This window comes from Jaculus jaculus, chromosome 1 (assembly GCF_020740685.1).
Source record: "Jaculus jaculus isolate mJacJac1 chromosome 1, mJacJac1.mat.Y.cur, whole genome shotgun sequence".
Taxonomy (NCBI): Eukaryota; Metazoa; Chordata; class Mammalia; order Rodentia; family Dipodidae; genus Jaculus; species Jaculus jaculus.
In genome coordinates, this window is record NC_059102.1 from 36705241 (window position 1) to 36728886 (window position 23646).

The 23646-nt window shown below is 36.7% G+C and overlaps 1 protein-coding gene across 2 annotated transcripts in view; it reads left to right on the forward strand.

The window, feature by feature from the left end:
- Hpse2 (heparanase 2 (inactive)) overlaps nt 1-23646 on the forward strand; it is an 814466-nt gene that overhangs the window by 49790 nt on the left and 741030 nt on the right. For both annotated transcript variants that reach the window (XM_004669882.2, XM_045142106.1), the window contains exon 3: nt 22697-22858. In XM_004669882.2, the coding sequence (XP_004669939.1) occupies nt 22697-22858 (162 nt within the window). The remainder of the gene's footprint in view (nt 1-22696; nt 22859-23646) is intronic.

The following is a 23646-nucleotide window of genomic DNA, read 5'->3' on the forward strand; positions in this document are numbered from 1 at the left end:
AAGTTAGGAATATAAACATTCTACTCCCATGTTAACCATGCAAACAGAGAAAGTCAAGTCTTAAAAAGGCTGATTTTTTTTTTTTTCAGGTACAGAATGAAGGCAAGGGCTACTAAATCTAGAATTCAGGGTCCAAATATTTTCCATTTTATTCATCCAGTCGGGTATATTAGAATAATTGTTGGCACTTTGCTTATAATTCATTTAGCTTCCACAGGATTCTTAATATACTAAATTCCAACAGAGATTGCTATCTAAGGTTATTGTGGCTTGATTTTCAAATATTCCAAGCTACTGACTATTGTGATATTTGTGACTATTGTTTAGTGAAGCTAATTCTAAACTATTTCTTAGAAGGTTGTATCTCTAAGGTGCCCTTGACAGCAAGTAGGATGATTCTTGAACTTCTGAGCAATTTGTATGTCTGTCTCTCTGTCTGTATGTCTGTATTTTACTGTTTGAAGGTGATAAATATAAGAAGAAGAGCTAGTCATATATTAATTTCATCACACACACTTTGTCTTTTCCTTCCATATTTAAATTGACAATCTTTGTGGAGGAGTGCATGTTCTATGAGAGTTCTCCTAACCATAGCAAGCACTCTGCTCTCTAAATTCAGAATAAATGAATCTTAGAACTGTAAGAATCTTAGCTAATATAGTCCAGTCTTTTACACAATGCATAAATTCTACTGTTTGGTGTAGAATGACCCAGGATATACTGAGTGGACCAGCCTATCCTGATTATGTAGCTGTTCTTGTCTGAGCCAAATTTTCTTCTAAGAATGAATGCTTTGCTATGAGCTTTATATACCAGGGTTGGCAATTATGATTCTATGCAGACATTTTATATAGCACTTTTGTGAAGAATCTATCATGCCAAACAAAATTCCTTTGTGGGTGAAATCTCAGAAATTGCAGATGAAAGAACGGAGTTAGTTGCAATACATTCTGATTCTTTGTTTAGATTAGTATTAGATCCTGTTCTGTAGAGACTCTCACTTGAAAATTGACTGCAGGTTGATTGGTTGAGTCCTGGTGTACAGATGAAAAATAGAGCTATGGTCAGTACTGTGAGGAAGACTCAAGACACATTGAGAAGATGAATGATATATGTTTATTAGTTGTGGGAAGGCGCTGCTCTTGGGTCCAATATCCAACCCCATTGTGTTACATGTTTTCATGAACATTCTTGAGATGTAACTGTGATGTTTTCATCTGGGAATGATGCAAAACTAGAGAAATAATGCAGACCACAGAGGAGTCTGTGCTGGAGATGAGAGTTAAATTTCATGGAAATCTGCCAAGCATCCATATATATTTGCATACATTTGGTAGAAGTGGAAAAATACTTGCTGTGGCAGATTTTGCTAGTGTCATTTATAGTATTGAGTGATGTAATCAGAAGAGCATCAACAGTCAGGAGGGCTGGGTTCTAATCTTTGCTTAATACAAAATCATGAAATCTTTGACAAACCTCTTTACCTCTGCCTACTTTTTTTCTTTTATATCTGTGAGGTCTAAAGCTATCCTCTTTATCTATTCTTCTAGTGCAGAGCTAGCCAAGTATAGTTGTAGACTAAGTTTTGTCACCATCTGTTTTTATAAAGGTTTTTTGGAGCAGAGCCATGCCCAATTATTTACATGTTACTAATGGCTGCTTTTACATTTACAATAGCAGGCTTGAATAGTTGTAATACTTTATGAGCTGAAAATATTTTTTCTTAAGATAAAGGAGAATGTCTTCTCTAGTTAAAGAATTACACTTTTTAACAATTCTCCTTAGTTTTAAGTAAAAGAATCCATGCAGAAATTTGATCATTTATTATATTTAATGGCTATGAGTATTCCTAAAAAATCAGAAAGAATCCCCTAATAATGTCTGTAAGTTATAAGGAGGTTTTGTCCTGTATAATAAGGTTATCTACTGTGAAGTGTCTGAGAGTTTACTTTACTTGTATGCAAACCAGGAGTTTCATGGATGCTAGCAGAAGATATGAGATTCCTATGTCATAGAAACAGAATGTAAGAGTCACTGAGTAGGAAGGTATACTCTGACACATTGCTGTTTCCACAGAGACTGACTAATTGGATCATTCATGACCCCACAGTGAATACTGATAACCCCAATGAGGAAAGTCCTCAATGGAATGGGAGCCAGGGAGGGGGAACATGAGAGTATAACCTAGGGCTGGAGAGATGGTTTAGCATTAAGGCACTTGCCTGCAAAACCTAAGTATCCATGTTTGACTCCACAGATCCCATATAAGCCAGACACACAAGGTTACACATGTCACACATGTGTACAAGGTGGCACACCTGTCTGGAGTTTGATTACAGTGGTTGGAAGCCTGGCATGCCAATTCTCTTTCTCTCTCTCTCTCTCATAAAAAAAGAGTATAACCTAATGGGAATATGACCATTAGGCAATATATTTATACAATAGTTTTCAATTAAAAAGCCTTTATTTTCATAAGAGCAACTGTCAAATTATTAGTTTTTCAGTAGCTTTCTGAGTCCAGATTCTCATACGGCAATAAGTTTAGGTGGTGTCTTAATGAATTTTATGCTACTATAACTATATCAAGTAATTTGTAATGGATAGAAATTTGTTGGCTTACAGATACAAAAGTCGTAGAGTGTAACATAAAGCTGCCATCATCTGGTAAAGCCTTTTTGCCTTCATGATAACATGGCAGAAGTCATCACAAAGTGAAAGGACAAAGAAAAGGCTAGAGAAATATAGAAAGTAAGAGGTAGAAAACCCAGTCCTGTGATAATGGAGTCAGTTTATGCAGATGGAACCCTCATGATTAAAACACCTTTTAAAGGTCCACCTGTCAATCCAATCACAGTGGCAATAAAATTTTAACATGAGATTTGGAAGGGGAAAAAAATTGAAATATAGCAGTGTTACAAGTAATGGATAGCTATGATGATGCAATAGATTGTATTATATGAGGAATACCCTTAGCTTAGGGAATATAATCTCATTCTAGGCAGTAACTAGGCCTGTCTTTTAAAGGATATATTATCTTTATTATGTTGGACAGTAAATAATGCCTACATTTTCATGTGGAAAGAGGCAATATAAGTGCCTTAAAACTTGAAAAGAAAATGTAGAACAAAGGTTATCTTCATGATAAGCAGAAATATAGAAGTCTAATATTTTTTAAGAAATACAAAAATAAAATAAATAATATATATAAAATTTGAGAAAGAAGAAACAAAATTATTTCTATCAATTAATGATTATTTTCATATTCATGAACATCTAGTGAAAATATTTGGAAATAAAAGGGTGTTCACCAAAATTGCTGGATTCAAGTCTGCATACTAAAGTTAGTCACAATTTATAAAGTAAGGACAAAAATTAGAGCATATTACAAAAATTATACTGCTTATAAAGGGAAGGGGGGGCTAGAGAGATTGCACAGTGGTTAAAGGCACTTTCTTGAAAAGCCTGACCACCTGGGTTCAATTCCCTAGTGCCCATGTAAAGCCAGATGCACAAAGTGACACAGATGTCTGGAATTTGTTTTGAGTTTCACTAGGCCCTGGCACACTCATTCTTATTCATTTATTCATTTATTGTCTCTCTCTCTCTGCTTGAAAATAAATAAAAGTATTAACAAATAAAATGAATAAAATTCATAGGTGTTGCATTAATTTTTAAAAACATTATTTATTTGAGAGAGAGAAAAAGAAAGAGGGAGAGACAAAAGGTAGATAGAGAAAAAGAGAAAGAACTGGGCATACAAGGGCCCCCAGCCACTGCATACAAAGTCCAGATTCATGTGCCACCTTGTACTGGCTTATGTGGGTCCTGGGGAATCAAACTTGGGTCATTTGTATTTGCATGCAAGTGCCTTAGCCACTAAGCTATCTCTTCAGCCCTGCGTTAAGTTTTAATTGAGGAAATTATCAAAATATTGAAAAATGTAAAAGATATAAAGATACTTACATGGAGATAATAGGAAGATTAACTATCTTGAAATTGTCTCCAAATTTATTCATAAATTCAGTGCAATTCAAACTTCTATAAGCTGTGGGTATCTATTTGTAGAACTTAGTTTATAAGTTTATTATTTCAACAGATTCAGAAAAAATATTTACTGAAATATAACATTCATGCAATGTAACAAGTCTTAGCAAACTGGAAAAGTTAGGATTTTACACAATCTGTTAAAAAGCATCCAGGTGCGGCAGTGCACGTCTTTTATCTCAGCACTTGGGAGGCAGAGGTATATAGTGAATTTTAGGTCAGCCTGGATTATAGCAAGTAAGAACCTTGAAAAATAAAATAAATGAAAACAAAAAGTCTAAACAGTTCTGTTTGATTATGTCTTCTCATGTAATGCCAGGCACATTCTTGAAACAAGATGGTGAAGGTTAGGGTAAAATTTGATTCTTTTGGGTACCTGGTCCCTAGGGCTACTTCAGGAAGGAGAAGTAGATATTGTTTCCTTAAATGACTCCTTCTTTGACTTCAACTATGTGGTGTACATATTCCAGTATGATTCACTCATGTCAAGATCAGTGGCGCAGCCAAGACAGAGAATTGTAAGCATGCCATCATTGTGAAAGCCCTTTTCCATATTTTAGGAATGAGAGCCTGAAGACAACAAATGGAGTGAGGGTTGTGTTGAACACATTGTGGAGTCCATAGGTTGGTTACCCCTTTTCCAGGAAGAAGCCTGGGACTCATTTGAAGGAGAGACCCAAAGGATCATCATTTCTGCTTCTCTATGGTTATCATGAGAATTAACCATAAGAAGCATGATAGATTGCTCAATATTTCCAGAATTTCTCCTTGTACAACCTATTTATCCACCATGGGCAAGGTCATCCTGTAAAATTCATCATCTACTGACCATGCCATCACTGCTGCCCATAAGACCATGTTGAAACTGAAGTGTAACAACTATGGAATTTCCTAGAATATTATTCCTGCATCTTTTGGAATTCCAAAGGCGGTGGGCAATATTGTCCTTGAGTTGAATGGGCAGCTTAGTGGCATGGCCTTCTGTGTGCTCACACTCATTATGTCAGGTTTGAATCGTAGCTATTATCTAGAGAAAGCTGTTAACTATGATAACAACCAGAGGATGATAAAGCATGTATTATTGCATCTTGGGTTATAACAAGGAGCTTTTTTATTGCTTTTATAGTGGCACCTACTCTTCCACCTTCACTATTGTAGATGATATAGCTCTCAAGGACTGTTTCATTATGCTAATTTCCTGGCATAGTATAGACAAGATTTGGTATAGCAGCAGGGTGATGGAACTTAAAGTCCTCATAACTTCTAAGGAGTTTTGAGTCTGTAGACCACCTACTCCAGGAGAGAGGAATAGAGAGACTCTCAGCTTTGGGGAGTCACTATCCCAACTCATTTGCCCAGTACACTGAGAATCTTTTATCCTCATGGTTTTCATCTCAGACATTCTTAAAAAGGGCATAAACTTAGATAACCATAAATTTTCACATGCCATCAATAAACTCCCCAACATTAAACCAAAACAACAACAGCACAAATAAAACCTGTAGCAATATCATTCTTAATAAGGATTTTCTCTCTTAACTCTCATCTTAACATCATACTTGAAGTCCTAGCTAATGCAATAAGAGAAGGCAAAGAAAGGAAAGGTACTATTTTAGTTATTTTCACATTGCTAGGACAACAAAAACCTGACCATGGTTTACTTTGGCTTACGGGGTGGAGGAAAGCTCCATGGTGGCAGGAAAAAGATGGTAGAGCAGAGGCTGGGCATCACCTCCTTGTCAGCATCATGTGGACAATAATTTCAGGGCAGTGAGCCATGTTTAGCAAGGGGAAGATAGTTAAAACTCCCCTAGGTCCTCCCTCAACAACATACTTCCTCCAGTAAAACTCCACCTCCCAGATGCCATCAGCTGGGAACTAAGCATGCAGACACACGAGTTTATGGTGAATACCTAATTCAAACCACCACAGCGTATACAGGATAAAAATTAAATATATGAAAAAATTATCAGCATTATTATTAGGGATATGGAAACTAAAGCCTCAATGAGATGCCACTGCAAACCAATTATAAAGTCTGACTGAAACTGAAAATACCAAATGGTATTGAGGAAGTTGGGAAAACCCTAGGTGGACTAAAGATATAAGTGAATCTAACTATATTGTGATGAATGTCACAACCACATTGAAGGCTTGAAGATGACAGTAGGTGGCCTAAGTAACTTAATTTTGTCTGGATACCCTAGGGATAGAGAAAAATGAACTATCAATAACACTGCATTGTAGTTGGTAGGTATATGTATTAAAGGGATATGGGTTAGTAATTCTGAAACTGTATGCACATGACTATTGGACAAATAAGCAAATTTAGTTCATGACAATCAGGCTTCCTGTCAGAAATAGAAGTTACAAATAAGAAAATGGTCATGCTATAATGAATTCATTAGTGCTGGACTGGAATTTAAGGAATAAATATGAATGCTGTTTAAAATATATATAAAGATTTTATAGGCTGATATGGAAATAAATATAGGTGTGTATACATAAATTAGTAAACATATATACTTTTTCTTTGTTTGTGTTTACTTGGGAGAGTTTGGAATTAGTGACTCCTCAGTAGCAGTGAGCACATGTTATACACAGACCTTGGCTTCTAAAATATATTCTACAACAAAATGAACCAGGGCTCTGTAGAGCAGTGGATGATTGCATGATATTCAAGAGAAATGTAAGAGTATCTTAAGAATTTTATGGTACCAGGAAGTGCTTTTAAGATGAAATTTCTTGTTATACTGTGAAGACATGTATCACCCATCATTATGATTGTGGCCTGAGTGGGACCAGCACATAAATTCTAGCACTCAGATTGCCTTTATGAATCCTCTTTCCTTCAACCCACTGGTAGAGATGACCTGCCTTTGAAATTGGGACCAGCATTCAAGTTCCAGTACTGGGATTACTTCCAGGAATCCATTTTCCAGTGGTTGAAGATGACCTGACATGGAGGCTAGAGCATATGCTGTTTCAGCACTAGGATGCACTTCAGCAATACTTCTCCTTTCACCACAAGGGCACAAATGTTCTTCATTTGGGCTGGGACCCAAGCATAAGTTCAAGTAGAGCTGTAACCAAATTGAGATGACAACATCTACTTCATCCACGAAGCATTAGCAATTATCTCCAAGTACTATGAAGCAGAGAAAAGCCAAGTAAACACACAAAAAAAAATCAAACACCATTCCAAGTGCTCACTTAACACAAGTGTGCCAGAAAGACCTGACTAGTGTGTTATTTTCAGGCATATCAGTCTCAGTGCAAAGTAGGTAACATAAAATACCAAGTCAGTATGTCTCTTTTAAGAGGTGCTAATCCTGGATTAGAGGACTCCTGTGAGAGCTAGTAGAGGAAACTCCAGAAAAACGGCTCAAAAGAATGATTATAAATATGTATAATTGATTAAAAAAAGACACAGATAAACAATTGAATGAAATTCTGGATAAATAGAAAGATTGGATAAATACACATGTAATCAATTCCAACACAGCACAAATGAACACCTTTAACAAATAAGGAAGTTAAACCAGGATATGAAAATAGAACTCAATAAAGACATAAATATTCTAAAGAAAAACAAACTGATATAAAGCTCAAAGTAAAAACCGCAGCAAGTTCAAGGGAAAGCTTCACCAGTAGGATGGGTCAAGTGGAAGTTAGACTTAGGCCTTGAAACAAGGAAAAGGAATTGTATCAATTAGTCAAAACCAATGAGAAATTCTAAAAACATATGAACACAATATGATGAAATGTGGGACATCTTGAGAAGACCAAATGCTCAAATAATAGGCATATAAGCAGAGTAAGAACTTCAGGTCAATGGTATAGAAAATATTTTTAAAATTTTATTTATGCATTTATCTGTGTGTGTTGGGGGAGAGATAATAAATGAGTATGCTAGGGCCTGTAGCCACTGAAAACAAATTTCAGATGCATGCACCACTTTGTTCAACTGAATTTACATGGGTACTGGGGAATCAAACTCTAGTTGTTAGGCATTTCAGGCAAGTGCCTTAACTACTGAGCCCTTTATCCAGCCTGAAAATATTTTTAATAATGAGATAGAAGAAAAAATTTTCCAAATCTAGGGAAAGGGATGCCCATTCTGGAACAGAAGCCATACAGGACATCACATAGAAAGGACCAGAAAATAAATTCTGAAGTCACAAATATACAAATACAAATAAGAACAAATATACAAAACAAAGTATAATGTAGTTATATTATAGTCGAGACACTAAGAACAAATATACAAACATACAGAACAAAGAAAGGGCACTGAAATCTATAAGAAGGAAACATTCAGTCACATATAAATGTAGGCCCATCAAAATTATAGGCAAGTTTTCAATGGATACTCTAAAAGCTGTAAAGGCTTGGAATGATGCATTTCAAGTATTGAAAGGATACAGATGTCAAAGGAAATTACTATAGCTAGAAAACATCTCTTAAAATAGGAGAAAGAAAAACTTTCCCTAATAAAAGCAAGCATAATGAATTTATAAGCACTAAGCCAGCCCCACAGAGGCTATTGGGTGGAATACTTCACATTGAAGAGAAGAATAAACATATTAAAAAGCATACTGGAGGAAAACAATACCTAATACCAGAACAGTCATTAAGAAAATGAAGATCAAGAAAATAAGACAGGCGTTGTGGTGCATATGTTTAATCCCAGCATTTGAGAGGCAAAAGTAGGAAGATCTCTGTGAGTTCAGGGGCCAGTCTGGGACTAAAGAGTGAGTTCTAGGTCAGCCTGGGCTATAGTGGGTTCCTATCTTGGAACAAAAAAAGAAAATATCATATTCCACAACATTACAAGGATTAACCCACACTTTTACAGTATCTTTTTTTTTTTTTTTTTTTTTTTTTGAGGTAAGGTGTAGTTGTAGCCCAGGTTGATCTGGAATCACTACATAGTCTCAGGCTGGCCTGGCAATCCTCCTTCCTCTGCCTACCAAATGCTGGGATGAAAGGAGTACACCACCTTTCCTGGGTTACTCACACTTTTAAGTAACTCTGCATATTGATGGTGTGAACCTTCTAAGCAGAAGACACAGATTAATAGGTTAGATCAGAAAACATGGTTGATTTTTTTCCTGTCTTCAAGAAACTCACTTCATCATCAAAGACAGTAACTACCTTGGATTGAAAGGATGGAAAAAGTTATTCTAAACAAATGCAACCAGGAAAAAATTAGGTATTGCTACTCTGATAAATAGACTTAAAACCAAAATTAATCAGAAGAAATAAAGAAGGTCACTTCATATTGGTCAGGGGAATAATTCAACAAGAAAAAATTGCAATTCCCAACATAAAAAAACACACCAAACACAGGTGCACCTAATTTTATGAAACAAAATTTAGTAACTACAATGTCAGAGGCAAATTCCAATACAATAATAGCAGGTGATTTAATACCCCATATTTTAGTCAGATCCATGCTGCTGGGATGAACCTTCAAACCAGACACACTTTATACAAGGAAGGGATTTATTTCAGGCTTTTAGATCTAGAGGAAATTCCATAATGGCAAAAGAGGCTGGTCCCCTTTCACAGATTCAAATAGATAGAAGAGAAACCACCGCCAGCACCAATCAACAGCAAGGATCACCGCAAGCATCAATCAACAGCAAGGAACCCCCAGCAGAGTTCAAACACTCTGCATACTTTCAGGCTGGAAGGAGATCTTCCCCCATAACAATTTAGGTCTAGATCCTTGACACCTCTTCCAGCCAGGCTGCTGGAAATCCAAGTTACAAACTTTAAAAAACATTTGAGGCTATTAGAGGACATAAATTCAGAGTACATCCTACTATCACCAATAGACAGAAAACAAACAATGGAATTAAATGACACATAGAATGTTCCATCCAAACACTTTAAAACACACATTCTTCTCAGCAGTTCCTGGAACTTCTTCTATGATAAATCACATGTTAGGACACAAATTAAGTCTCAACAAATTTAAGAAAATTAAAATTACTCCCTGTATTTTATCTGATCACAATGCAATAAAGCCAGAAATTAACAGTAAGAAAAATATAGGAAATATACAAATTCTTGGTGATTAAACAACACACCATTGAACAATGGGTTGGTCATCAAAGTAATAAAGAATAAGGATGGGAGGATGACTCAGTGGTTAAAGGTGCTTGCTTGCAAAGCTTGCCAGCCAGGGTTCAGTTTACCCATTGCCCATGTAAAGCCATGAGCCAAAAGTGACAGTAGGGTTTGGTGTTTACAGCAGCAAGAGATACTGGTAAGTCCCTACACACACACACACACACACACACACACACACACACACACACACACACACACCACAAAATAAATAGGTTAAAAAAAGAAACAAAGAAGGAAATCTGGAACTGAATGAAAATGCAAACACAATGCATAAGATACAATGAAGGCAGACAGAACCTAAGAGGGCAATTTACAACACTAAATGTCTGTATTATGAAAACAGAGAAATTCCAAACAAACAACTTAATGATGCATCTGAAAGCCTTAGAGAAACAAGAAAAAAGTACCAGATTGAAAGAAATAATCAGGATGATGTCAAAAATTAAAGAATTCGTGGAATAAAAACAAAAATTTAAAAGAAGTAATGAAACAAAGAGATGGTTCTTTGAAAAGATAAAAATACCAAATAGTTGGGCTGGAGAGATGGCTTAGTGGTTAAGCGCTTGCCTGTGAAGCCTAAGGACCCTGGTTCAAGGCTTGATTCTCCAGGATCCATGTTGGCCAGATGCACAAGGGGGTGCACACATCTGGAGTTCGTTTGCAGTGGCTAGAAGCCCTGGCGTGCCCATTCTCTCTCTCTTTATCTATCTGCCTCTTTCTGTCTCTGTCACTGTCAAATAAATAAAAAAAAATGAACAAAAGAATACCAAGTAGCCAGTTAACTAAAAGAAAGAGAGAAGGTCCTTATAAATAAGATTGGAAATGAAAAGAAAATAGCAGATACCAGTGAAATTCAAAAATATAACAAGCAATGACATTTAAGCAGTAATTTGAAGTCTCCACATCAAAAACCATCCAGGCGCAAATGGATTCACTGCAGAATTCTATCAGATCTTTGTAGAAAAACCAAAGCCATTGCTTCTCAAATTATTCTATACAATAGAAAAGGACAAGCTGGGCATTGTGGTGCATGCCTTTAATCCCAGCACTTGGGAGTCCTAGATAGGAGGAACACCTAAGATGGGACTAGAGTGGTTTGAAGGAAAGAATGGTCTTCATCTAGCATTACATTAATGGCAAAAGCAGATACATACACATACACAAAACTAAAGACCAATATTCTTGATGAATAGAGACACAGAAATTCTCAGTAAAGGGCTTGATAAATGCTTGCAAAGTCTGATGGGATAGGTTGGATTCTCCAGTCCCCATATAAAGCCAGATGCACAAAGTGGCACATGCACCTGGAGCTTATTTGCAGTGGCCATTGGCTCTGGTGTGACCATCCCCCACTCTCTGCTTGCAAATAAACAAAAAAAAAAATAGAGGAAGAAGTAGAGAGGACATTTTAAGATATAGGCATAGCGATGCTGGAAAAAATTTAAAATACTTATTTCAGTATTTTTTGCCATTAGGGAAATGCAAATTAAAATGACTTTGAGATACCATCTCACCCTACTCAGAATGGCTATGATCATAAAAACCCTGCTGTGGTGGTTTGATTCAGGTGTCCCCCATAAACTTAGGTGTTCAGAATGCTAGGTTCCCAGCTGATGGAGATTTGGAGATTAATGCATCCTGGAGGTAATGTATTGTTGGGGGTGGGTTTATGGGTATTATAGCCAGTTTCCCCATGCCTGTGTTTGGCACACTCTCCTGTTGTCCACTTTATGTGGGCCAGGGGGTGATGTTCACTTTCTGCTCATGCCATCATTTCCCCCTTCCATTCCGGAGCTTTGTCTTGAGCCTGTAAGCCAAAATAAAACCCTCTTTTTTTCCCCACAAGCTGCTCTTGGTTGGGTAATTTCTACCAGCAAGGTGAACCTGACTGCAACACCTGCCAACAAATGCTGGTGAGGTTGCCAGCCAAGAGGAACTCTTATTTACCAATGGTGGGAGTGCAAACTATTTCAATCATTATGGATGGAGGTATCTCAAAAAATTAGAAATAGATCTCCCATATGATCCAAATGTTATTACTCCTAGGAATATACCCTAAAGGGATCCACACCACTACACAGATACTTGCAGATCTATTTTTATTTCTGCTCTGTTTATAAGACCTAAGAATTATAATCAGCCTAGGTGCCAAGCAACAGATAAATGGATAAGGAAAATGTGGTAAATATACACAATGGAATGAAATTATGAAATTTTTAGGAAATGAATTGACCTGTAAAGAATAATATTAAATGGAATGATCCAAACTCAGAACAACCAAAACTATATGTTACCTCTGATATGCAGTTCCTAGCTTCTGGTATGTATATAGGTATGTTTATAAAGTGGGCTAACGATCAGTACACCCCATGAGCTGTACAACAGGCCAGCAAGACAAGATATTTCCACTGGCCTACAGTGGCATGACTCTTAATGGGAGTAACCAGTTGCTCCCTGATTGGATTTGAGACCCACTCCACAGGCATGAATTCATGCCTGTTACTGAAAACGTAGTCAGGAACCTATAGCTGGGAAGGTAATAGGCCCTAGTGGGGAAGTTACTGCTGTTGTTTGTCTAAATGATTATGTTTAAGTTTATTGATTTATATGTCTTGAGCCATCCTTGCATTCTTAGAATTAAACCCACTCAATCACTATGCATCTTTTTAAAAATTATTTTTATTTGACAGAGAGAGAATGGGTATGCCAGAGCCTCCAGCCTCTGCAAGCCAACTCCAGATGCATGTGCTACCTTGTACATCTGAGCTGGTTTACATGGGTCCTGGGGAATCAAACCTGGGTCCTTTGGCTTTGCTGGCAAGAACCTTAACTGCTAAGCCATATCTCCAGCCCACTGTGCATCTTTTTAGTAAGTTGTTGAATGTGGTCTGCAAAGATTTTATTGAGAATTTTTTATCTATATTCATCAAAATAATTTGTTATAGTTTTTAATTTTTGTAGTTTGAAGAATAAGTTTGTTAATATCAGTTCCTTCCTTTTCTATTTTATTATGGAATGATAATGACATTGGAATTAGTTCTTTAAACACATTAGTATTTGATAGTGAATTGATCTGGTTCTCAGCCTTTATTTGGAAGACTTTTTTTGTTTTATTAAATAGAAACTTTGAATAGATACATCATGTTGATACTATCATCCACCTCCTCCCTGCCTCCACTACACTGAGGACACTCCTTTGTTGGATTCTGTATTTACCATGGAGTTGAGGGTTATGAGTTGTGAGAGTAGCAATCAGTCATTTTGGGGGGAGTAATGCCTCCAAGTGTGCCCTCCCTGTCAGTGACTCTTATATCATTTCTTCCCCCTCTTCTGCAAAATTCCCTGAGTCTTGGTGAGTGTGCTTTAAGTCTACTTTGGTGCTGAGCTCACAGCAGCTGCTGGTCTCTGCCTTGGTGCATTTTGAGTATCCTTAGTATATTTGGAGACTTAACATTTTATTGACATTTTTCATAAATATACATAATGTACTTTGATCATAATTCTTTCCCATTATTTTCTTTTGTTTCCCTTTCCTTGATCTCTTTCCACTTAGTTTCTTCTTTTCCAGAAGGTCCTTCTTCTATTAGGTTTTAATTATTTTGCTCTTCTCCATCATCATACTTGGGAGACTTTTTATTTCACCTTTAATATCATTCCTTATTATTGATCTGCCTGGGTGTTTTGTATACTCTTAGTTAAAATTTGTAAGGTAATGCATATCTACATACTTTTAGGTTTTTTATTTTATGGGGATATATACTTTCAAAAGCCCAGTGAACCTCTGGATTTTATGACTACCTATTGTAATATTATCTTACATCTCTAATTTTATTATCATTTTTCTCTCGGTTAGTTTGTGTAAAAGTATTTTTAAATTTTTTAAAGGGATAATTCTCTATTTCACTGATCCTTTAAAAATTATTTATTTCAGAGAGATGGAGAGAGAGGCAAAGAGGAGAGAGAGAGAACTGACACACTAGGGTCTCAGGCACTGCAATTGAATTCCAGACACATGTGCCACCTAGTGGGCATGTGAGACCTTGCACTTGCCTCACCTTTGCATCTGGCTAACATGGGATCTGGAGAGTAGAACATAGATCTTTAGGCTTTTCAGGCAGGCACCTTAACCACTAAGCCATTTATCCAGCCCACCACTGATCCTTTTTTTTTTCTTTTATAGAATTTCATCTCTGAACTTTATTATTTATTTCCTTTTACTGGTTTGGTTTTTGGATTGTTCTTGTGTTTCTAAGGTAATGAGATGTAACTTTATGTTATCTATTTCTCATTTCCATAATTTAAATGTTTTAGTAGGCATACAGAGACTTAGTTATCATTTATTTTGAAATTTTCGTATTTGTTTTTGTTGATTCTCACACATTTTCTATCACTAGTTCTCCTTTTGCCCAAATCCCTTCCTCCCTAATATCTTTTCCCCATATGTATAAATGACATATGTGACATTTCACCCTTCTCTCACTCCTGTTCCTACTCATCTCTTTATACTCACTTTTGACCACCATTTTTCCTTTATAGGTTTTACTCTCATTTGTTCCCCTATATGTACATACTTATAGATATTACAAGCTAAGACCTGCATATGACAGAGAACATGCAGTGTTAGTCTTTCTGAGTCTGGGTCACTTCACTTAATATAATTCTTTCCAGGTCCATCTACTTTCCTGAAAATTTATTAATTCTATTTTTCCATAATACTGAATAAAATTACATTGTGTATATGCATTACATTTTCCTTATCCATTCAAATGTCAATGTGCAGCTAGGTTGATTCCAATTCTTAGCTTTTATATACAGAGCAGCAATAAACATGATGTGCAAATACTTACCTCTGTAGTAGGATGTGGATTCCTTGGGGTATATGCTTAAGGGTGGTATAACTGGATTGCATGTGAGTTTTACTTCTAATTTTTTGAGATATCTTCATCCTGATTTCCATAATTGCTAAGCTAGATTACATACCCACCAACACTGAATAAAGGTTCCTTTTCCCCCTATATCCTCACCAGCATTTGTTGTTAGTTTCCTTGATGATAAATCTGAAACAATGAAACTGCTAGAGGAAAAATAGGAAACACACTTCAAAATATAGGCATAGATAAGAACTTTCTGAATAAGACTCCCATAGCATAGGAAATAATCCAAGAATCAACAAATAGGACTAGATGAAACTAAAGTTTCTGCACAGCAAAAGAAACGTCAGCAAAGCAAACACAACCTGTAGAATGGGAGAAAAATCTTTGCCAACTAGACTTCAAACAGAGGTTAATAACCAGAATTTACTAAAAAAAAAAAAGAAATGAAACAGCAGGGCTGGAGATATGCCTGCAAAGCCAAAGGAGCCAGGTTCAATTCCACAGGAGCCATGCCAGCCAGATGCACAAGGTGGCACATGCATCTGGAGTTTGTTTGCAGTGGCTAAAGACCCTGGCACACCTATTCTCTCTCTCTCCCTCCCTCTCTCAAATAAATAAATAAAAGTGGGGGCGGAAGAGATGGCTTAGTGGCTAAGGTGCTTTCCTGCAAAGCCTCAGAACTCAGGTTCAATTCTCTAGGTCCCACATAGGTCAGATGCATAAGGTGCCACATGTGTCTGGAGTTCGTTTGCAGTGGCTAGAGGCCCTGGTGTGCCCATTCTTTCTCTCTCTCTCTCTCTCTTTCTGTCTCAAATAAAAATGAATTAGAACAATAAAAATAAATAAATAAAAGTAATCTATATTTAAAAAAAATGTACCAAAAAGAGAAATCTGTCCATCACCATATAGACGAATAAAATGAATTGGAAATTCACTAAAGAAATTCATTAATGGCCAATAAGTACTTTAAAAAGTTTTAAACATCTGTAGCCACCAAAGCAATGCAAGTTAAGACCACTTTGAAATACTTTTTTACTGTAGTCAGTATGATCACCCTGAGTATTTATTTATTTATTTGAGAGTGACAGACACAGAGAGAAAGGCAGATAGAGGGAGAGAGAGAGAATGGGCACGTCAGGGCTTCCAGCCTCTGCAAACGAACTCCAGACGCGTGTGCCCCCTTGTGCATCTGGCTAACGTGGGACCTGGGGAACCGAGCCTTGAACCAGGGTCCTTAGGCTTCACAGGCAAGCGCTTAACCGCTAAGCCATCTCTCCAGCCCTGAGTATTTATTTTTTTAATAAAATATTTTAGTTTTATTTATTTATTTGAGAGAGGGAAAGAGGGAGAGAGAGAAAAAGAGAGAGAGTGAGAGAGACAGAGAATGGGCGCATCAGGGCTTCCAGCCATTGCAAACAAACTCTAGACTCATGCTCCACTGTGTGCTTACATAGGTACTAGGGAATCTAATTGAGGCCCTTTGGCTTTGCAGGCAAGTGCCTTAACTGCTAAGCCATATCTCCAGCCCTATTTTTTTTTTAAATTAAGAACATACTTTTTATGGATACATCATGTCTTGGTGCTGTCTGAAAAAGAAAAACAGATTCTCCAACATAGAGTTTACTCAGCATAGGATAAATTGGATAAGCATTATTAATTTGGGAGAATTTGATGGCACTTCCCCTGTGCTCCTGTTGAGGGTTATATCTTTAAGTCTACCTTCAAGGAGAAAGGTCTCTATGATAACAGTTCATTTTTAGGCTTAGTTTTGTGTTTATTTTCCCTAACCTCCTCTTTCTCTCCCCACTAAACCTTTCTATCCCTATTGTGTGGGCCTCAGGTTGCTTATCTGCTATGCCAGCAACTCAACTTGACCCAGGTTAGGAATGATACATGAGTGAGAACATGTGGAGTTTGTCTTTTGTGAATGTGTGTATTTGCTAACTATGATCAATTCTAAGTCTACCCATTTTTCTATAAATTTCACTGTATCTCTTCTTCTTCCTTTTGAATTGAATTCCATTGTGTATATGCCCCACAACTTTGTTATCCATTTATCCAGTGATGGTCACCTGGGTTGATTCCAGTTCTTAGCTATTATGAATTGAGCAGCTATCAACATGGTTGAAAAAATAGCTCTATAATGAAGCATGGAGCATTTAGGGTAAATGCCCAGTATGGGAACAACTGGGTCTGTTGGTAGTTCTCCATTTACATTTTTCCAGAATTACCATACTGATTTCCACAGTGGATGTGCAAGTTTGCATTCCCACCAACAGTGAATGAGAGTTCCTCTTCCCCCACATCCTCAACAACATTTGTTGTTGTTTGATTTTTTTAAGAAAAATTTTAATTTTATTTATTTAGTTGACAGAGGGAAAGAGTGAGTGAGTGAGAGAGAGAGAGAGAGAGAGAGAGAGAGAGAGAGAGAGGGGTAGATAGATAGATATTGGGCATGCCAGGGCCTCCAGCCCTGCAAATGAAATCCAGATGCATGTGCCACCTTGTGTATCTTGTGTATCTGGCTTATGTGGGTCCTGGGGAATTGAACCGGGGTGTTTTGGCTTCACAGGCAAGTCCCTTAACTGCTAAGCCATCTCTCCAGTCCCCCACCTTTTTTAAGAAAGTTATTTTATTTATTTATTTGAGAGAAGGAAAGAGGCAAAGAGAGAGAGGGAGGGAGGAAGAGAGAGAGGGAGTTGTTTGACTTTTTTTAATGATTGCCAACCTTACTGGAGTAAGGGGGGAATCTCATAGTTGTTTTAATTTGCATTTCCCTGATGGTAAGGGATGTTGAACTTTGTGCATCTAGCTTTATGTGGATATTGGGTAATTGAACCTAGGTCATTAGGCTTTGCAGGCAAGTACTAGACCCTGAGTTTTTTTTTTTTTTTAAAGTACTAGAGCCTGAGTTTTTTTTTTTAAGTACTCTTTGGAATTTTTAAAATAATTTTTTTGTATTGACATCAGTACCTTTGGGTTAGAGAGTTTTGTACTTTTGAGGAGTCATGTTGCTTATTTTTTTCTCCATTTCTTGTATTTCTATGTTGAGATTTACACATATGTTGGGACTGATATTTCTTTTGTTTTCAAGTGTGAGTTTTTTTTTTATACCATGATCTTCTCATGACAATGTTTCCTTGTATATTGGTTTGTTGCATAGTGTTGAATATAATGTCTTAATTATAAATAATTATAAGTTTATAGGAAATTTTATTTATTTATTTTTATATTTTATAAAGAGGAGAGAGAGAGACAGAGAGAGAATGGACATGACTGAGCCTCCAGCCACTGCAAACAAACTCCAAATGCATGTGCCACTGTGCATTTGGTTTTGCATGGGCATGGGGGAGTTGAATCTGGGCTTTAGTCTTTTCAGGCAAGTGCCTCAACCCCTGAGTCATCTCTCCAGCCCTGAAAAATTTATTTTAAAATTTAAATTAATTTAAATTTTTTATTTTTAAAATGTAGTCCAGGCTAGCCTTGAACCCACCAAATATCTGAGATTTGCCTTGAATTCCTGATCCGCTACCATTGGAATGCTAGGGTTATAGTTATGTTAGTATACTTCTGACTGGACCATATATTGTAGGTTCCCTATAGTTTCTGAGACATATTTGATGAGTTTTAATTGTGTGCATAGTTTCAGAACCTGACAAACCTACTTTCTCTATAGGACTCATGAGAGTGGGGTCTGTATGGTTCTTTAGAAAGTATGTTTACACTGTGAGGTCTGAAATACTCTGGAAGTGACCTGTCTTTTCTGTATTGAGCAACTGTACCAGTTGTGTTATTTTTGCTGTTGTTGCAGAGGTTACTAATAGAGACTCTTGAGGACCCCTTATCTGTTTGTGGATCCTGGGTGTAAGGAAATCAACTAAGATCTTTTGACTCTTATATTCTTTTTTTTTTTTTTTGGTTTTTCGAGGTAGGGTCTCACTCTAGCTCAGGCTGACCTGCCGTTCACTATGTAGTCTCAGGGTGGCCTTGAACTCATGGCTGTCCTCCTGCCTCTGGCTCCCAAGTACTTGGATTAAAGGTGTGTGCCACCACGCCTGGCTCTTATATTCTTTTTATTGAAGTATCCACCCAAGTTTCGACAGGACTTAGCAGTGAATGAAATATGGTACAATTTCTCTTAAGTGGGATGTGAGTATACCTTATCATCTTAGCTCAAAGTGCTGAGCTTGATGCCCAGCACCTCTTTGGGAAAACATAACCCAAATTAATCTCAACAACTTACAAACAAAATAGATATAGACTTAGAAATATCATTAAAATAATATCTATGACACCAGTGATGAAAATAGAAAGGAAAGTGGTAAGGGTAAAATAGTTTAAAAATATGTACATTGATGAAAATAGAATAAAGAAGAAAAGTGTACAAATGAGAAAGAAAAAGAGGATAGAGCCAATTTAAATAATCAACGTATATAATTAGATAAAGATATATGAAAAAATAGTGAGGGGAAACAAAATAAAGGAAATCCAAACAAAAGCTGAAGAACAGGTGAAAGTCAGAAGTTACTGTTTTTAAGGAAATGGAGAAAGCTTCTTCTCTTCCAGGCCTTTGATTTTGAAGTTTACCAAATACAGGAGGATAATGTAACTTTTCCCTTCTTAGATCCAGTGGGAACAAATCAAACAAGACTGGGAAGGTTTATACTATTAAGCACCAGTAAACTCCTGAGTTTCTGAATAGGCATAACTTTAGAAAGAGCCCTAGACTTGAATTTGAAAACTTCTGGATTTTTTTTTTTTTTTGTTTTGTTTTTTGGTTTTTCGAGGTAGGGTCTCACTCTGGTTCAGGCTGACCTGGAATTAACTCTGTAGTCTCAGGGTGGCCTCGAACTCACGGCGATCCTCCTACCTCTGCCTCCCGAGTGCTGGGATTAAAGGCGTGCGCCACCACGCCCGGCTAACTTCTGGATTTTGAACTGACTAGGCTATGTGAATCTGAGCAGGTCACTAAAGCTTTGTGGACTTCTAAATCCTCATATATAAAGTAGAGCTAACAATTTTTAGCATTTAGAATTATAAAACAAGTTAGGATTTAAAAAAACTGGTAACTATTTCGTGGCTTATAAGAATAGTCTATCTCACATAAAAAGAAATCAAGAGAAAACCAGTCTAGTTCATAGAAGCTTTGACTCTTCCCATTTTTCTCTTCACTATCCTTAGTACATAGTATTTTGTCTCTTTACTCCTTGACTCATAGCCACAAATTTTTCAGTGTAACTCTAAGCCTCATGTCTGTGTTTCAGGGATAAAGAATAGGAAGTAATTTACTAAATGACTAAATGAAAAAAAAAATCCCTCATTTTGTCTTACTGTAGTTCTCACTTTAATTTAGTGAGGGAAGTTTCTTTTGGGATATCTTTCTGCAACTCATTGGCTAGAACTATGTTACATAGGCACTCATTGTCTTAATGTATTTTTCAGTCTCTACAATACAAGAGAACATAGGGGGAAGGATTATATTTAAGCTTGGGAAAGACAACCAACAATGTCATGCACACTCTTTTATAAGATTGTTCTAAGGATTCAGTAAGACAGTCTAAAATGTTTTATAGAGTATAATTTAAATAAATACATCATTCCCATGGTCTTCTATTGGATAGTCTTCAAAACTTAAGTGCATCTTTAATTTAATTCATTCTATGTTTGTGTTTCCATCTCAGAAAATCTATGAGGCTAGTTACTTATGTTAAATGAGCTCACTTTATTGCCTATGTTCTAGAAATTACTATAAATGTTTAGGCACAAACAGTACATCATTTCCAGCCAGCTCTCTTGTTTTCTTCTAAGACCTAGAGTAGGCCATTTCCACGTCTGGGTAATCCTTGTGCAGCATACATCCTAACCCTTATTGTAATGAGTTTGTATGTGTATATGGAGTATTCTTTTACAGAGCTCATAAAAGTCTATTTTTTCTAGAATAGTATTGCACCCTTAATTCCTCATATTTTCTTTTAAGTGTTATTAATCACAACTTAAAAAGTCAAATTTTTCCTGCTGGTACCTTTAACATAGGCATTTTTTTCTTTTGTATTCCCCTCTAAAACCACTGGTTTCAGCAATTGCAGAGGTGGTGTATTTTCAATAGTTATTTTCTCTAAAATCCTATAATTAGCTATGTAAAACTTAAAAATTTCCATAGTTGCCACCCATATTGCTTCTGATAGTACCATTTGTTTCTATAAGAATTGGTTGGATTATGTTGTAATTGGTAAAAATGGACAAGTAACATCCAGACTTAATGATTGGGAAGCATTCTATATGTTTTTTTTTTTTTTTTCAAGGTAAAGTCTCACTCTAGCCCAGGCTGACCTAGAATTCACGCTAGTCTCAGGGTGGCCTTGAACACATGGCAATCCTCTTACCTCTGCCTCCAGAGTGCTGAGATTAAAGGCGTGCACCCCCCCAACTTTTTATGGATGTTTCTTTTTTTTCAAATTTTTATTAACAACTTCCATGATTATAAAAAATATCCCATGGTAATACCCTCCCTCCCCTCACTTTTTCCTTTGAAACTCCATTCGCCATCATATCCCTTCCCTATCTCAATCAGTCTCTCTTTTATTTTGATGCCATAATCTTTTCCTCCTTTTATGATGGTCTTGTGTAGGTAGTGTTGGGCACTGTGAATGTTTCTTTTTGAGCAAAGGTTTTATCTGAATATCTGCTTTAAGTGCAGAGTCATACTGGAATATATAAAGTAGCCTACAGGGCTGGAGAGATGGCTTAGCGGTTAACCACACTTGCCTGTGAAGCCTAAGAATCCTGGTTTGAGACTTGATTCCCCAGTACTCACGTGAGCAAGATGCGCAGTGTGGTGCATGTGTCTGGAGTTTGTTTGTTTGCAGTGCCTGGAGGCCCTGGTGGGCCCATTCTTTCTCTCTCTCTGCTTCTTTCTCTCTCTGTTTCTCCCAAGTAAATAAGTAAAAATAAACCAAAAAATAATTTAAAAATGTAGCTTGTTGCTAGTGCAAACATAACTGGGGAAGAGGAAGATCTAAGTGACTATATCTCTTTTTATTTATTACAGTGACTCACATAATCTTTCTAGATTGAAGCAGTGATTGGCTAGATTGAAACTATTTCTCCCATAGCGCATGAAAAATCCCAAGAAAAACCCTGATTAGGTAAAACATAGAATACCAATCCTAACTTGGACTGAGTGACCTGGCTAGCAAATGAATTTGAAAATAGGCTAAATATCTAAAATACATATATGGTCCTAAAGCACGAGGTAGAAGAAATTATCCTCATAGTCCCTAGTATTCAAAGTTGTATTATTATCCCCTCTGGAAAAGGCAAAAGATGTTAAGAAAAGAAGTAAATAAATCTTGACAGTAAATTAAGGGGAATGTCTGAATGGAATCTTTCATGAGGTCACAGATAGCTAAGAAACAAAAATCATCAAAAAGTTGGGAAATAACCAGAGAATCTTTTAGGAGGTGTCATGGAGTTAAAGCAAGCTCTCAGGATTATTATTTTGCCATCTTATCAGCTTGATGAGAAAACTGGTAGTTTATATATTTTGTAAGTTTTGATTGAAACAAGACTTCCATATGAGTTTTTTTTTTAAATTGTTTTAGATTATGTTTTTGCTGCCTGCTTCTTTCTTTTTGTAGACATTGTTCGGAGTGATGTTGCCTTGGATAAACAGAAAGGCTGTAAGATTGCCCAGCACCCTGATATTATGCTGGAGCTCCAAAGAGAAAAGGCAGCTCAGATGCATCTGGTTCTTCTAAAGGAGCAATTCTCCAATACTTACAGTAATCTCATCCTAACAGGTAAGACTACTGGAGTGTTTTAGAACTTTAGAACATTTTACATTGATGACCTCTATCAGTTAACAAGTTGATGCTTAGGGGACACTAGTATGGGATCCAGATGAATCCACATATCCATATTTTTGACCACTGTGTCACATCTTTAACTGCGACGACTCTTCTATTCCTACAACAAATATTCCTTGTAGTTTGCAGATGTATTCTTGTTCAATGTTATGGATGATTCAGCATGTGTTTTCCCAAAAGACAGAGCCAATGAAAACCTAATGATGTCTTGTAAAAATACAGCTTTCTAAATCTGTACCAGTAGATTTGAGAGGATTACTAAATTTGGTATCTTTTAAGATGCAGCTATTTTCCTCTTTCTGTGTATGCCCTTTCTATGAACCTAGTGAACATAAAGATGAAATATAAAAAAGATAATGATCTTCAGGCAGAGCTGAGCTGAGAATATTCTATTTCTGATGATGTTTGAATTTATCTGGGGAATTTGAGTTTCTTTTTTAAGAGTGAAGAGGCTGTGAAGCTGAACTGCCCTCACTTTCTTACATCCTTGGTTCTAGGAGGAAAGTGAATATGTGACAAAGCTTCAAGGAGAAATAACTTTGTGTAGGGCTACCTGTAAACTCTTTTTGTTAAGAGCACGTTGAGTTGTACACCTTAGGCTTTAGAAGAGATTCAAACAATGGACTCTAATCTGAGAACCATTTAGGATCTAAGATGAACTAAGAAGAGCAGTCAAGAGTGATCTCCTTTTCTTGACAGCATGCAAGGCATATTTGCATATT